The sequence below is a fragment of the Oncorhynchus tshawytscha genome, unplaced genomic scaffold, assembly GCF_018296145.1.
Source record: "Oncorhynchus tshawytscha isolate Ot180627B unplaced genomic scaffold, Otsh_v2.0 Un_scaffold_17_pilon_pilon, whole genome shotgun sequence".
Taxonomy (NCBI): domain Eukaryota; kingdom Metazoa; phylum Chordata; class Actinopteri; order Salmoniformes; family Salmonidae; genus Oncorhynchus; species Oncorhynchus tshawytscha.
In genome coordinates, this window is record NW_024609830.1 from 1,285,001 (window position 1) to 1,302,500 (window position 17,500).

Genomic DNA, 17,500 nt, shown 5'->3' on the forward strand with positions numbered 1-17,500 from the left:
CCTCTCTTCCTCCCTCCACTCCTCTCTCTACCTACATCCCTCTCTTCCTCCCTCCACTCCTCTCTCTATCTACATCCCTCTCTTCCTCCTTCCACTCCTCTCTCTATCTACATCCCTCTCTTCCTCCCTCCACTCCTCTCTCTATCTACATCCCTCTCTTCCTCCCTCTACTCCTCTCTCTGTCCATCCCTCTGTCCCTCCCTCTCTCTCTTCCTCCCTCCACCTCCTCTCTCTATCTACATCCCTCTCTTCCTCCCTCCACTCCTCTCTCTATCTACATCCCTCTCTTCCTCCCTCCACTCCTCTCTCTGTCCATCCCTCTGTCCCTCCCTCTCTCTCTTCCTCCCTCCACCTCCTCTCTCTATCTACATCCCTCTCTTCCTCCCTCCACTCCTCTCTCTATCTACATCCCTCTCTTCCTCCCTCCACTCCTCTCTCTGTCCATCCCTCTCTCCTTCCTCCAGCTCTCTTACTCTGAAGGTCATTGTGTTGTTTCTTTGGTCAGCGTCTGAAATAAATCTGTAGCCAGTCTGCATTAACCCCTGTTGCCCACATAACAGCCCCATGCCCGCTGGCAGGCTGGTCCACATAACAGCCCCATGCCCACTGGCAGGCAGGTAGGTTGGTCACATAACAGCCCCATGCCCGCTGGCAGGCTGGTCCACATAACAGAGCTACGCAGCAGGACGCTCCAGCCTCCAGCCACAGTGCCTCTCAGAGCTACGCAGCAGGACGCCCCAGCCTCCAGCCACAGTGCCTCTCAGAGCTACGCAGCAGGACGCTCCAGCCTCCAGCCACAGTGCCTCTCAGAGCTACGCAGCAGGACGCCCCAGCCTCCAGCCACAGTGCCTCTCAGACCTACGCAGCAGGACGCTCCAGCCTCCAGCCACAGTGCCTCTCAGACCTACGCAGCAGGACGCCCCAGCCTCCAGCCACAGTGCCTCTCAGACCTACGCAGCAGGACGCCCCAGCCTCCAGCCACAGTGCCTCTCAGACCTACGCAGCAGGACGCTCTAGCCTCCAGCCACAGTGCCTCTCAGAGCTACGCAGCAGGACGCTCCAGCCTCCAGCCACAGTGCCTCTCAGAGCTACGCAGCAGGACGCTCCAGCCTCCAGCCACAGTGCCTCTCAGAGCTACGCCGCAGGACGCTCCATCCTCCAGCCACAGTGCCTCTCAGAGCTACGCAGCAGGACGCTCCAGCCTCCAGCCACAGTGCCTCTCAGAGCTACGCAGCAGGACGCTCCAGCCTCCAGCCACAGTGCCTCTCAGAGCTACGCCGCAGGACGCTCCAGCCTCCAGCCACAGTGCCTCTCAGAGCTACGCAGCAGGACAATACAGAAGCCCATTATCCAGCCTTTAAACCTCTTTACTGGGACACAGAGACATCTACAGCATAGTAACTAGGTTATACATATCACAGATCATAACAGCAAGGCCTGGAGGATTCTACAAGCTACTATCATCCTGTTAAGAGGATGTGTGTGTGAGTGAAGGCATGATGTATGGATCTGTGTTACCAGATCCACAGGGGAGCTCTCTCTCCTTCTCTCTCCTTCTCTCTCACTCTCTCCCTCTCGTCCCCTTCTCCCCTTTCTCTCTCTTTCTCTAGACATGACGGCACCTGCCACAAATACCTGACGCACCAGTTCTTAGACTCACCCCGTGGCCACACACATTCACACACACCAACACACATGCACTATTCTATCTACACACACATTCACACACACCAACACACATGCACTATTCTATCTACACACACATTCACACACACCAACACACATGCACTATTCTATCTACACACACATTCACACACACCAACACACATGCACTATTCTATCTACACACACATTCACACACACCAACACACATGCACTATTCTATCTACACACACATTCACACACACCAACACACATGCACTATTCTATCTACACACACATTCACACACACCAACACACACCACACACACACACACACACACACACACACACACACACACACACACACACACACACACACACACACACACACACACACACACACACACAATTCTACTTACACACACATTCACACTGACCAACACACACATACTATTCTATCTACACACATTCAATGTTCTATCTAGTGGGTTGTATTCTGCTGCCTGGTCTTGTAGATGTTCCCTAACTGAACCTAGAGGACGGTCTGTCTGATACTGTCCCATTGTTTACTTTGTAAATCTCAAGAAAACCAGATGGGCCAATAAACGAAAGAACTGTCGCTACATCCAGTGACTGACATGCTCTGTACAGAATTCTAGGTAATTGATAAATACTGTATAACCAGATGCTACTGAAGCACAGCAGGAAGGGTACGTAATGAGGACTCACAGAGAGACAGAGAGGTAGAGAGAGAGAGAGAGGTAGAGAGGTAAAGAGAGAGGAAGAGAGAGAGAGAGAGAGAGGTAGAGAGAGAGAGGTAGAGAGAGAGAGAGAGAGAGAGAGAGAGAGGTAGAGAGAGAGGTAGAGAGTGTGCGAGAGAGAGAGGTAAAGAGAGAGAGAGAGAGGTAGAGAGAGAGAGAGGTAGAGAGAGGTAGAGAGAGAGAGAGGTAGAGAGAGAGGTAGAGAGAGAGAGAGAGAGAGTAGGAGAGAGAGGTAGAGAGAGAGAGGTAGAGGTAGAGAGAGAGGTAGAGAGAGGTAGAGAGAGAGAGGTAGGGAGGAGAGAGAGAGAGAGAGAGAGGTAGAGAGAGGTAGAGAGAGGTAGAGAGAGAGAGAGAGGTAGAGGTAGAGAGAAGTAGAGAGAGAGGTAGAGAGAGAGGTAGAGGTAGAGAGAGGTAGAGAGAGAGGTGGAGGTAGAGATAGGTAGAGAGAGGTAGAGGTAGAGAGAGAGGTAGAGAGAGAGAGAGAGAGAGAGAGAGGGAGAGGTAGAGAGAGAGGTAGAGAGAGAGGTAGAGAGAGAGAGAGAGAGACAGAGAGAGAGGTAGAGAGAGAGGTAGAGAGAGAGAGAGAGAGAGAGAGACAGAGGGAGAGGTGAGAGAGAGGAGAGAGAGAGAGAGAGAGAGGGAGAGGTAGAGAGAGAGGTAGAGAGAGAGGTAGAGAGAGAGAGAGAGAGAGAGAGAGGGAGAGGTGAGAGAGAGGTAGAGAGAGAGAGAGAGAGGGAGTGGTAGAGAGAGAGGTAGAGAGAGAGAGAGAGAGAGAGAGAGGGAGAGGTAGAGGGAGAGAGAGAGAGAGAGAGAGAGAGAGAGAGAGAGAGGTAGAGGTAGAGAGAGAGGAGAGAGAGAGGAGAGAGAGAGGAGAGAGGAGAGAGAGAGAGAGAGAGAGAGAGGGAGAGGTAGAGAGAGGTAGAGAGAGAGGTAGAGAGAGAGAGAGAGAGAGAGAGAGAGAGAGTGTGAGAGGTAGAGGTAGTCTCTTTTCTGTCAATTTAAGGTAAACAATGAAACTGACACAGTAACAGACTGGTTTAAATAAAGGTCTATAAATGATGGTGGATGCATGCAGAAAACACACACACACACACACACACACACACACACACACACACACACACACACACACACACACACACACACACACACACACACACACACACACACACACACACACACACACACACACACACACACAATGAGATTCAAGGTAAAAGGTTAGGGAGAACCAGTGCAGTGTCTGTGACTGGTGCCTATAAGATGGATCAGTGTCTCACCGCCCCGGGCTTGTCTCACCGCCCCTGGCTTGTCTCACCGCCCCGGGCTTGTCTCACCGCCCTGGGCTTGTCTCACCGCCCCGGGCTGTCTCACCGCCCTGGGCTTGTCTCACCGCCCCGGGCTTGTCTCACCACCCCAGGCTGTCTCACCACCCCGGGCTTGTCTCACCGCCCCGGGCTTGTCTCACCGCCCTGGGCTGTCTCACCGCCCCGGGCTTGTCTCACCGCCCCGGGCTTGTCACACCGCCCTGGGCTGCTCAGACAGGGACATTAGTCACACACTGAGGGCCTCATGAATGTCTTGACATTCTTTTCTATTAACTATCATTCATTATGGGCCTAATGAGCAACATACAATTAACACTGTCAGTCCACAGCAGTAGTTATGTCTCTCAAGAACAGGGTACTGAATCCTTGTCAACGGGACAGGGTATTCAGTCCAGCATTCTATAATGACTGATGAGGTTGTTAAAAGCTCCATCTGTGTGTGTGTGTGTGTGTGTGCCAGCCACTGACAGCGTTGAGAGGTAGAGTGTTGGCTGACAGTGACTGGTCATGCGTGAAATGACAGGCACTGAGAGTCAGTGAAGCGTACGAGTGTGAACTGTATCCATACAAGGTTAGACAGAGGACTGGTGACGGAGTGACAGGTAGATGTGGATGAGGCTTCACACAGACACATAAACACACACACAATGATGGAGATATGGAGATGGGGGACACTGCAGAGATGTGAGAAATCATGAGATGAGACGGACTGAATACTGACACAAACAGATGAGATGTAGAATGGTTTATTGACAAAGCAAGGAGATCCTGTCTGTCATCAGACAGAACACAATAAATCATATAGATGGAAGCTACAGCACATTTCCCCATCCAATGAACAAACAGACACACACTGCATATAAAACAGATGACTGACGTGACTGTGGCAAACAGAAGTACCTGTCCACGTCTTCTTGGTTTTAGCAGCTAGTCCTTGTTGTTTCTTCTGTTGCAGTGGAAGAACGATGGGGAACCACTTTTCAGGAATATCTTTGGGGATAGTCATTCTGACTCTCTTCCTTAACCTAACAGGGACTGACGTATTTAATCGGTCGATAGGTTTTCCCCGGTTCTGCTGAGCATCTTGCGCAGAGACAGACGCTCCGGGAGCTGCACCGAACACTCTTGGTCCAGTCCTGTCCCGTCTGCGTCTCCGGTTATAGATTAGGAGTGTGTCATACCATTACCGCTTCTCTCCCCCTCCCCCTCTCACCCGCTCTCTCTCTCACTTCTCTCTCTCTCTGCTGCAGAACCACTGAGGTCATTGGCTGTGATGCTGTGCTGCCAGCTCCACTCTCTCTGTGATGCTGTGCTGCCAGCTCCACTCTCTCTGTGATGCTGTGCTGCCAGCTCCACTCTCTCTGTGATGCTGTGCTGCCAGCTCCACTCTCTCTGTGATGCTGTGCTGCCAGCTCCACTCTCTCTGTGATGCTGTGCTGCCAGCTCCACTCTCTCTGTGATGCTGTGCTGCCAGCTCCACTCTCTCTGTGATGCTGTGCTGCCAGCTCCACTCTGTGATGCTGTGCTGCCAGCTCCACTCTCTCTGTGATGCTCTGCTGCCAGCTCCACTCTCTCTGTGATGCTGTGCTGCCAGCTCCATGCTGTGCTGCCAGCTCTCTGTGATGCTGTGCTGCCAGCTCCACTCTCTCTGTGATGCTGTGCTGCCAGCTCCACTCTCTCTGTGATGCTGTGCTGCCAGCTCCACTCTCTCTGTGATGCTGTGCTGCCAGCTCCACTCTCTCTGTGATACTGTGCTGCCAGCTCCACTCTCTCTGTGATGCTGTGCTGCCAGCTCCACTCTCTCTGTGATGCTGTGCTGCCAGCTCCACTCTCTCGGTGATGCTGTGCTGCCAGCTCCACTCTCTCTGTGATACTGTGCTGCCAGCTCCACTCTCTCTGTGATGCTGTGCTGCCAGCTCCACTCTCTCTGTGATGCTGTGCTGCCAGCTCCACTCTCTCTGTGATGCTGTGCTGCCAGCTCCACTCTCTCTGTGATACTGTGCTGCCAGCTCCACTCTATCTGTGATGCTGTGCTGCCAGCTCCACTCTCTCTGTGATACTGTGCTGCCAGCTCCACTCTCTCTGTGATGCTGTGCTGCCAGCTCCACTCTCTCTGTGATACCAGCTCCACTCTCTCTGTGATGCTGTGCTGCCAGCTCCACTCTCTCTGTGATGATGTGCTGCCAGCTCCACTCTCTCTGTGATGCTGTGCTGCCAGCTCCACTCTCTCTGTGATGCTGTGCTGCCAGCTCCACTCTCTCTGTGATGCTGTGCTGCCAGCTCCACTCTCTCTGTGATGCTGTGCTGCCAGCTCCACTCTCTCTGTGATGCTGTGCTGCCAGCTCCACTCTCTCTGTGATGCTGTGCTGCCAGCTCCACTCTCTCTGTGATACTGTGCTGCCAGCTCCACTCTCTCTGTGATGCTGTGCTGCCAGCTCCACTCTCTCTGTGATGCTGTGCTGCCAGCTCCACTCTCTCTGTGATGCTGTGCTGCCAGCTCCACTCTCTCTGTGATGCTGTGCTGCCAGCTCCACTCAATCTGTGATGCTGTGCTGCCAGCTCCACTCTCTCTGTGATACTGTGCTGCCAGCTCCACTCTCTCTGTGATGCTGTGCTGCCAGCTCCACTCTCTCTGTGATACTGTGCTGCCAGCTCCACTCTCTCTGTGATGCTGTGCTGCCAGCTCCACTCTCTCTGTGATGATGTGCTGCCAGCTCCACTCTCTCTGTGATGCTGTGCTGCCAGCTCCACTCTCTCTGTGATGCTCTGCTGCCAGCTCCACTCTCTCTGTGATGCTGTGCTGCCAGCTCCACTCTCTCTGTGATGCTGTGCTGCCAGCTCCACTCTCTCTGTGATGCTGTGCTGCCAGCTCCACTCTCTCTGTGATGCTGTGCTGCCAGCTCCACTCTCTCTGTGATGCTGTGCTGCCAGCTCCACTCTCTCTGTGATGCTGTGCTGCCAGCTCCACTCTCTCTGTGATGCTGTGCTGCCAGCTCCACTCTCTCTGTGATGCTGTGCTGCCAGCTCCACTCTCTCTGTGATGCTGTGCTGCCAGCTCCACTCAATCTGTGATGCTGTGCTGCCAGCTCCACTCTCTCTGTGATACTGTGCTGCCAGCTCCACTCTCTCTGTGATGCTGTGCTGCCAGCTCCACTCTCTCTGTGATACTGTGCTGCCAGCTCCACTCTCTCTGTGATGCTGTGCTGCCAGCTCCACTCTCTCTGTGATACTGTGCTGCCAGCTCCACTCTCTCTGTGATGCTGTGCTGCCAGCTGCCAGCTCCACTCTCTCTGTGATGCTGTGCTGCCAGCTCGACTCTCTCTGTGATGCTGTGCTGCCAGCTCCACTCTCTCTGTGATACTGTGCTGCCAGCTCCACTCTCTCTGTGATGCTGTGCTGCGAGATCCATTTTCTCTGTGATGCTGTGCTGCCAGCTCGACTCTCTCTGTGATGCTGTGCTGCCAGCTCCACTCTCTCTGTGATACTGTGCTGCCAGCTCCACTCTCTCTGTGATGCTGTGCTGCGAGATCCATTTTCTCTGTGATGCTGTGCTGCCAGCTCCACTCTCTCTGTGATACTGTGCAGCCAGCTCCACTCTTTCTGTGATGCTGTGCTGCCAGCTCCACTCTATCTGTGATACTGTGCTGCCAGCTCCACTCTCTCTGTGATGCTGTGCTGCCAGCTCCACTCTCTCTGTGATGCTGTGCTGCCAGCTCCACTCTCTCTGTGATGCTCTGCTGCCAGCTCCACTCTCTCTGTGATGCTCTGCTGCCAGCTCCACTCTCTCTGTGATGCTCTGCTGCCAGCTCCACTCTCTCTGTGATGCTGTGCTGCCAGCTCCACTCTCTCTGTGATGCTGTGCTGCCAGCTCCACTCTCTCTGTGATACTGTGCTGCCAGCTCCACTCTCTCTGTGATGCTGTGCTGCCAGCTCCACTCTCTCTGTGATGCTCTGCTGCCAGCTCCACTCTCTCTGTGATGCTGTGCTGCCAGCTCCACTCTCTCTGTGATGCTCTGCTGCCAGCTCCACTCTCTCTGTGATGCTCTGCTGCCAGCTCCACTCTCTCTGTGATGCTGTGCTGCCAGCTCCACTCTCTCTGTGATGCTGTAAGCGGTGCCTTCATGTCACTATGAATGAGATGCTGACGGTGCCGTTACCACACTGTAAATGACTGGAACCTGAAGTAGCAGCATCTTCATCGGAGCCTGTCGCCAAGTCTAATGACGGAACGTTGTATTTCCTTTCAACAGGCTAAAGACCAATTGTTTGAATGTAGGGGGCATCAGAACGTTATGCGATAGAACCTTTAGGCTACACGACTCTGATTCCGCTGATTAACTTTAGTCATGTTAAATAACATTACACGACACTGTAATAAAGTGATTAATATGATGATATTGGGAATTGGATACAGGACATCTTCAACGTGGGGTGGCAGGGTAGCCTAGTGGTTAGAGCGTTGGACTAGTAACTGGAAGGTTGCAAGTTCAAATCCCCGAGCTGACAAGTTACAAATCTGTTGTTCTGCCCCTGAACAGGCAGTTAACCCACTGTTCCAAGGCCATCATTGAAAAAAAGAATTTGTTCTTAACTGACTTGCCTAGTTAAATAAAAGGTAATAATAATAATTTAAAAAACTGCATTATTGGGCATTATAGTGCTACTGCATTATTGGGTACCCTAATCAATTCCTTGGACGTGCCTTCCCTGGCACCAGTTACATAAACATTGTCCTCCTCACAATAACACAGAGAAGCGGTCTCTGCATTACATAATCACCAAGGCTGTCCGTTTGCAGAGGGTTTCAACCAATAGAGACTGTATTCAGAACAGTAGGTTGTTGTCAGGGCAACTGCCTCTGCAGAGGTGTGAGAGAAGCAGGTCACTGCAGGGGGAAACTGGGTGCCATCTTGGATCGAGCCATGAGGAGGGAGATGCAGCTGTGCTGGCATACGGAGCCAAGGTGACTCTCACAGCAGCCCAGTTGCCTGAGTGTTGGTAAGGAATGGGAGGGGAGAGGAGACACTGCAGCGGGGATAAAGAGTTCTGGGCACGTGCCGTGTGTGGGGAGTCTTGTGGCATTAGAGGACACATCCAGACTGCTAAACACACACTTCTCTCTGATGTATACACACATTCACACACACACACACACGTGCTGCCATAGATCCATAAAAAGGTTTTTAACTAAAATTCCCTCGCTGTTGAACTGTGGCATAAAGTAAACACACACACACACACACACACACACACACATTCGGCAGATGACCTTGGCTTGGGCATGTAATTCCAGAAACAACTTGAATGTGCTTAGAGCCTCTCCAGTACCTGCTGTCTGCTTCTCTGACCTAATGTTCTGAATACAGCCTCTACAGTACCTGCTGTCTGCTTCTCTGACCTACTGTTCTGAATACAGTCTCTACGGTACTTACTGTCTGCTTCTCTGACCTACTGTTCTGAATACAGTCTCTACAGTACTTACTGTCTGTCTGCTTCTCTGACCTACTGTTCTGAATACAGCCTCTACAGTACCTGCTGTCTGCTTCTCTGACCTACTGTTCTGAATACAGTCTCTACAGTACCTGCTGTCTGCTTCTCTGACCTACTGTTCTGAATACAGCCTCTCCAGTACCTGCTGTCTGCTTCTCTGACCTACTGTTCTGAATACAGCCTCTACAGTACCTGCTGTCTGCTTCTCTGACCTACTGTTCTGAATACAGTCACTACAGTACTTACTGTCTGTCTGCTTCTCTGACCTACTGTTCTGAATACAGCCTCTCCAGTACTTACTCTCTGTCTGCTTCTCTGACCTACTGTTCTGAATACAGTCTCTACAGTACTTACTGTCTGCTTTTTTGACCTACTGTTCTGAATACAGCCTCTACAGTACTTACTGTCTGTCTGCTTCTCTGACCTACTGTTCTGAATACAGTCTCTACAGTACTTACTGTCTGGTTCTCTGACCTACTGTTCTGAATACAGCCTCTACAGTACTTACTGTCTGTCTGCTTCTCTGACCTACTGTTCTGAATACAGTCTCTCCAGTACTTACTGTCTGCTTCTCTGACCTACTGTTCTGAATATAGCCTTTACAGTACTTACTGTCTGCTTCTCTGACCTACTGTTCTGAATACAGCCTCTCCAGTACCTGCTGTCTGCTTCTCTGACCTACTGTTCTGAATACAGCCTCTCCAGTACCTGCTGTCTGCTTCTCTGACCTACTGTTCTGAATACAGCCTCTCCAGTACCTGCTGTCTGCTTCTCTGACCTACTGTTCTGACTACAGCCTCTCCAGTACTTACTGTCTGTCTGCTTCTCTGACCTACTGTTCTGAATACAGCCTCTCCAGTACCTGCTGTCTGCTTCTCTGACCTACTGTTCTGAATACAGCCTCTCCAGTACCTGCTGACTGATTCTCTGACCTACTGTTCTGAATACAGCCTCTCCAGTACTTACTGTCTGTCTGCTTCTCTGACCTACTGTTCTGAATACAGTCTCTACAGTACCTGCTGTCTGCTTCTCTGACCTACTGTTCTGAATACAGCCTCTCCAGTACCTGCTGTCTGCTTCTCTGACCTACTGTTCTGAATACAGCCTCTACAGTACCTGCTGTCTGCTTCTCTGACCTACTGTTCTGAATACAGTCTCTACAGTACTTACTGTCTGTCTGCTTCTCTGACCTACTGTTCTGAATACAGCCTCTCCAGTACTTACTCTCTGTCTGCTTCTCTGACCTACTGTTCTGAATACAGTCTCTACAGTACTTACTGTCTGCTTTTTTGACCTACTGTTCTGAATACAGCCTCTACAGTACTTACTGTCTGTCTGCTTCTCTGACCTACTGTTCTGAATACAGTCTCTACAGTACTTACTGTCTGGTTCTCTGACCTACTGTTCTGAATACAGCCTCTACAGTACTTACTGTCTGTCTGCTTCTCTGACCTACTGTTCTGAATACAGTCTCTCCAGTACCTACTGTCTGCTTCTCTGACCTACTGTTCTGAATACAGTCTCTACAGTACCTACTGTCTGCTTCTCTGACCTACTGCTACTGTTCTGAATACAGCCTCTCCAGTACCTGCTGTCTGGTTCTCTGACCTACTGTTCTGAATACAGCCTCTCCAGTACCTGCTGTCTGCTTCTCTGACCTACTGTTCTGAATACAGCCTCTCCAGTACCTGCTGTCTGCTTCTCTGACCTACTGTTCTGAATACAGCCTCTCCAGTACCTGCTGTCTGGTTCTCTGACCTACTGTTCTGAATACAGCCTCTCCAGTACCTGCTGTCTGCTTCTCTGACCTACTGTTCTGAATACAGTCTCTACAGTACCTGCTGTCTGCTTCTCTGACCTACTGTTCTGAATACAGTCTCTACAGTACTTACTGTCTGTCTGCTTCTCTGACCTACTGTTCTGAATACAGCCTCTCCAGTACTTACTCTCTGTCTGCTTCTCTGACCTACTGTTCTGAATACAGTCTCTACAGTACTTACTGTCTGCTTTTCTGACCTACTGTTCTGAATACAGCCTCTACAGTACTTACTGTCTGTCTGATTCTCTGACCTACTGTTCTGAATACAGTCTCTACAGTACTTACTGTCTGGTTCTCTGACCTACTGTTCTGAATACAGCCTCTACAGTACTTACTGTCTGTCTGCTTCTCTGACCTACTGTTCTGAATACAGTCTCTCCAGTACTTACTCTCTGTCTGCTTCTCTGACCTACTGTTCTGAATACAGTCTCTACAGTACTTACTGTCTGCTTTTCTGACCTACTGTTCTGAATACAGCCTCTACAGTACTTACTGTCTGTCTGCTTCTCTGACCTACTGTTCTGAATACAGTCTCTCCAGTACTTACTGTCTGCTTCTCTGACCTACTGTTCTGAATATAGCCTTTACAGTACTTACTGTCTGCTTCTCTGACCTACTGTTCTGAATACAGCCTCTCCAGTACCTGCTGTCTGCTTCTCTGACCTACTGTTCTGAATACAGTCTCTACAGTACCTGCTGTCTGCTTCTCTGACCTACTGTTCTGAATACAGCCTCTCCAGTACCTGCTGTCTGCTTCTCTGACCTACTGTTCTGAATACAGTCTCTACAGTACCTACTGTCTGCTTCTCTGACCTACTGTTCTGAATACAGCCTCTCCAGTACTTACTGTCTGTCTGCTTCTCTGACCTACTGTTCTGAATACAGTCTCTACAGTACCTACTGTCTGCTTCTCTGACCTACTGTTCTGAATACAGTCTCTACAGTACCTACTGTCTGCTTCTCTGACCTACTGCTACTGTTCTGAATACAGCCTCTCCAGTACCTGCTGTCTGGTTCTCTGACCTACTGTTCTGAATACAGCCTCTACAGTACCTGCTGTCTGCTTCTCTGACCTACTGTTCTGAATACAGTCTCTACAGTACTTACTGTCTGTCTGCTTCTCTGACCTACTGTTCTGAATACAGCCTCTACAGTACTTACTGTCTGTCTGCTTCTCTGACCTACTGTTCTGAATACAGTCTCTACAGTATTTACTGTCTGGTTCTCTGACCTACTGTTCTGAATACAGCCTCTACAGTACTTACTGTCTGTCTGCTTCTCTGACCTACTGTTCTGAATACAGTCTCTCCAGTACTTACTGTCTGCTTCTCTGACCTACTGTTCTGAATATAGCCTTTACAGTACTTACTGTCTGCTTCTCTGACCTACTGTTCTGAATACAGCCTCTCCAGTACCTGCTGTCTGCTTCTCTGACCTACTGTTCTGAATACAGCCTCTCCAGTACCTGCTGTCTGCTTCTCTGACCTACTGTTCTGAATACAGCCTCTCCAGTACCTGCTGTCTGCTTCTCTGACCTACTGTTCTGACTACAGCCTCTCCAGTACTTACTGTCTGTCTGCTTCTCTGACCTACTGTTCTGAATACAGCCTCTCCAGTACCTGCTATCTGCTTCTCTGACCTACTGTTCTGAATACAGTCTCTACAGTACCTACTGTCTGCTTCTCTGACCTACTGTTCTGAATACAGCCTCTCCAGTACTTACTGTCTGTCTGCTTCTCTGACCTACTGTTCTGAATACAGTCTCTACAGTACCTACTGTCTGCTTCTCTGACCTACTGTTCTGAATACAGCCTCTCCAGTACCTGCTGTCTGCTTCTCTGACCTACTGTTCTGAATACAGCCTCTCCAGTACCTGCTGTCTGCTTCTCTGACCTACTGTTCTGAATACAGTCTCTACAGTACCTTCTGTCTGCTTCTCTGACCTACTGTTCTGAATACAGCCTCTCCAGTACTTACTGTCTGTCTGCTTCTCTGACCTACTGTTCTGAATACAGCCTCTACAGTACTTACTGTCTGTCTGCTTCTCTGACCTACTGTTCTGAATACAGTCTCTACAGTACTTACTGTCTGGTTCTCTGACCTACTGTTCTGAATACAGCCTCTACAGTACTTACTGTCTGTCTGCTTCTCTGACCTACTGTTCTGAATACAGTCTCTCCAGTACTTACTGTCTGCTTCTCTGACCTACTGTTCTGAATATAGCCTTTACAGTACTTACTGTCTGCTTCTCTGACCTACTGTTCTGAATACAGCCTCTCCAGTACCTGCTGTCTGCTTCTCTGACCTACTGTTCTGAATACAGCCTCTCCAGTACCTGCTGTCTGCTTCTCTGACCTACTGTTCTGAATACAGCCTCTCCAGTACCTGCTGTCTGCTTCTCTGACCTACTGTTCTGACTACAGCCTCTCCAGTACTTACTGTCTGTCTGCTTCTCTGACCTACTGTTCTGAATACAGCCTCTCCAGTACTTGCTGTCTGCTTCTCTGACCTACTGTTCTGAATACAGCCTCTCCAGTACCTGCTGACTGCTTCTCTGACCTACTGTTCTGAATACAGCCTCTCCAGTACTTACTGTCTGTCTGCTTCTCTGACCTACTGTTCTGAATACAGTCTCTACAGTACCTGCTGTCTGCTTCTCTGACCTACTGTTCTGAATACAGCCTCTCCAGTACCTGCTGTCTGCTTCTCTGACCTACTGTTCTGAATACAGCCTCTACAGTACCTGCTGTCTGCTTCTCTGACCTACTGTTCTGAATACAGTCTCTACAGTACTTACTGTCTGTCTGCTTCTCTGACCTACTGTTCTGAATACAGCCTCTCCAGTACTTACTCTCTGTCTGCTTCTCTGACCTACTGTTCTGAATACAGTCTCTACAGTACTTACTGTCTGCTTTTCTGACCTACTGTTCTGAATACAGCCTCTACAGTACTTACTGTCTGTCTGCTTCTCTGACCTACTGTTCTGAATACAGTCTCTCCAGTACTTACTGTCTGCTTCTCTGACCTACTGTTCTGAATATAGCCTTTACAGTACTTACTGTCTGGTTTTCTGACCTACTGTTCTGAATACAGCCTCTACAGTACTTACTGTCTGTCTGCTTCTCTGACCTACTGTTCTGAATACAGCCTCTCCAGTACCTGCTGTCTGCTTCTCTGACCTACTGTTCTGAATACAGCCTCTCCAGTACCTGCTGTCTGCTTCTCTGACCTACTGTTCTGAATACAGCCTCTCCAGTACTTACTGTCTGTCTGCTTCTCTGACCTACTGTTCTGACTACAGCCTCTCCAGTACCTGCTGTCTGCTTCTCTGACCTACTGTTCTGAATACAGCCTCTCCAGTACCTGCTGACTGCTTCTCTGACCTACTGTTCTGAATACAGCCTCTCCAGTACTTACTGTCTGTCTGCTTCTCTGACCTACTGTTCTGAATACAGTCTCTACAGTACCTGCTGTCTGCTTCTCTGACCTACTGTTCTGAATACAGCCTCTCCAGTACCTGCTGTCTGCTTCTCTGACCTACTGTTCTGAATACAGCCTCTACAGTACCTGCTGTCTGCTTCACTGACCTACTGTTCTGAATACAGTCTCTACAGTACTTACTGTCTGTCTGCTTCTCTGACCTACTGTTCTGAATACAGCCTCTCCAGTACTTACTCTCTGTCTGCTTCTCTGACCTACTGTTCTGAATACAGTCTCTACAGTACTTACTGTCTGCTTTTCTGACCTACTGTTCTGAATACAGCCTCTACAGTACTTACTGTCTGTCTGCTTCTCTGACCTACTGTTCTGAATACAGTCTCTACAGTACTTACTGTCTGGTTCTCTGACCTACTGTTCTGAATACAGCCTCTACAGTACTTACTGTCTGTCTGCTTCTCTGACCTACTGTTCTGAATACAGTCTCTCCAGTACTTACTGTCTGCTTCTCTGACCTACTGTTCTGAATATAGCCTCTACAGTACTTACTGTCTGCTTCTCTGACCTACTGTTCTGAATATAGCCTCTACAGTACTTCCTGTCTGCTTCTCTGACCTACTGTTCTGAATACAGCCTCTCCAGTACCTGCTGTCTGCTTCTCTGACCTACTGTTCTGAATACAGCCTCTACAGTACTTACTGTCTGCTTCTCTGACCTACTATTCTGAATACAGCCTCTCCAGTACCTGCTGTCTGCTTCTCTGACCTACTGTTCTGAATACAGCCTCTCCAGTACCTGCTGTCTGCTTCTCTGACCTACTGTTCTGAATACAGCCTCTCCAGTACTTACTGTCTGTCTGCTTCTCTGACCTACTGTTCTGACTACAGCCTCTACAGTACCTGCTGTCTGCTTCTCTGACCTACTGTTCTGAATACAGTCTCTACAGTACCTGCTGTCTGCTTCTCTGACCTACTGTTCAGAATACAGTCTCAACAGTACTTACTGTCTGTCTGCTTCTCTGACCTACTGTTCTGAATACAGCCTCTACAGTACTTACTGTCTGCTTCTCTGACCTACTGTTCTGAATACAGCCTCTACAGTACCTGCTGTCTGCTTCTCTGACCTACTGTTCTGAATACAGCCTCTCCAGTACCTGCTGTCTGCTTCTCTGACCTACTGTTTGAATACAGCCTCTCCAGTACCTGCTGTCTGCTTCTCTGACCTACTGTTCTGAATACAGCCTCTCCAGTACTTACTGTCTGTCTGCTTCTCTGACCTACTGTTCTGAATACAGTCTCTACAGTACCTGCTGTCTGCTTCTCTGACCTACTGTTCTGAATACAGCCTCTACAGTACTGGCTGTCTGCTTCTCTGACCTACTGTTCTGAATACAGTCTCTACAGTACTTACTGTCTGCTTCTCTGACCTACTGTTCTGAATACAGCCTCTCCAGTACTTACTGTCTGTCTGCTTCTCTGACCTACTGTTCTGAATACAGTCTCTACAGTACTTACTGTCTGCTTCTCTGACCTACTGTTCTGAATACAGCCTCTCCAGTACTTACTGTCTGCTTCTCTGACCTACTGTTCTGAATACAGCCTCTCCAGTAATTGCTGTCTGTCTGCTTCTCTGACCTACTGTTCTGAATACAGTCTCTACAGTACTTACTGTCTGCTTCTCTGACCTACTGTTCTGAATACAGTCTCTACAGTACTTACTGTCTGCTTCTCTGACCTACTGTTCTGAATACAGCCTCTCCAGTACTTACTGTCTGCTTCTCTGACCTACTGTTCTGAATACAGCCTCTCCAGTACCTGCTGTCTGCTTCTCTGACCTACTGTTCTGAATACAGCCTCTACAGTACTTACTGTCTGCTTCTCTGACCTACTGTTCTGAATACAGCCTCTCCAGTACCTGCTGTCTGCTTCTCTGACCTACTGTTCTGAATACAGTCACTACAGTACTTACTGTCTATCTGCTTCTCTGACCTACTGTTCTGAATACAGCCTCTACAGGACCTGCTGTCTGCTTCTCTGACCTACTGTTCTGAATACAGCCTCTACAGTACTTACTGTCTGCTTCTCTGACCTACTGTTCTGAATACAGCCTCTCCAGTACCTGCTGTCTGCTTCTCTGACCTACTGTTCTGAATACAGCCTCTCCAGTACCTGCTGCCTGCTTCTCTGACCTACTGTTCTGAATACAGCCTCTCCAGTACTTACTGTCTGTCTGCTTCTCTGACCTACTGTTCTGACTACAGCCTCTACAGTACCTGCTGTCTGCTTCTCTGACCTACTGTTCTGAATACAGTCTCTACAGTACTTACTGTCTGTCTGCTTCTCTGACCTACTGTTCTGAATACAGCCTCTCCAGTACTTACTGTCTGTCTGCTTCTCTGACCTACTGTTCTGAATACAGTCTCTACAGTACCTGCTGTCTGCTTCTCTGACCTACTGTTCTGAATGCAGCCTCTACAGTCCTTACTGTCTGTCTGCTTCTCTGACCTACTGTTCTGAATACAGTCTCTACAGTACTTACTGTCTGCTTCTCTGACCTACTGTTCTGAATACAGCCTCTACAGTACTTACTGTCTGTCTGCTTCTCTGACCTACTGTTCTGAATACAGCCTCTCCAGTACCTGCTGTCTGCTTCTCTGACCTACTGTTCTGAATACAGCCTCTCCAGTACCTGCTGTCTGCTTCTCTGACCTACTGTTCTGAATACAGCCTCTCCAGTACTTACTCTCTGTCTGCTTCTCTGACCTACTGTTCTGAATACAGTCTCTACAGTACTTACTGTCTGCTTTTCTGACCTACTGTTCTGAATACAGCCTCTACAGTACTTACTGTCTGTCTGCTTCTCTGACCTACTGTTCTGAACACAGTCTCTACAGTACTTACTGTCTGCTTCTCTGACCTACTATTCTGAATACAGTCTCTACAGTACCTGCTGTCTGCTTCTCTGACCTACTGTTCTGAATACAGCATCTACCAGACTATCACTACTCCAGTCTCCACATGTCC

General features: G+C 49.3%; 1 protein-coding gene across 5 annotated transcripts in view; it reads right to left on the reverse strand.

Moving 5' to 3' along the window:
* LOC112235374 (phospholipid-transporting ATPase ID) overlaps positions 1-17,500 on the reverse strand; it is an 81,467-nt gene that overhangs the window by 57,544 nt on the left and 6,423 nt on the right. For 3 of the 5 annotated variants that reach the window (XR_006083069.1, XM_042319358.1, XM_042319357.1), the window contains exon 1: positions 4,631-5,063. The exons of the other annotated variants lie outside the window; for them this stretch is intronic. Coding sequence is in view for 2 of the 3 variants with exons in the window: in XM_042319358.1 (XP_042175292.1) it covers positions 4,631-4,736 (106 nt within the window). In the remaining variant the exon portion in view is untranslated. Of the gene's footprint in view, positions 1-4,630; positions 5,064-17,500 lie in introns of those variants that run through there. 5 annotated transcript variants of the gene reach the window in all.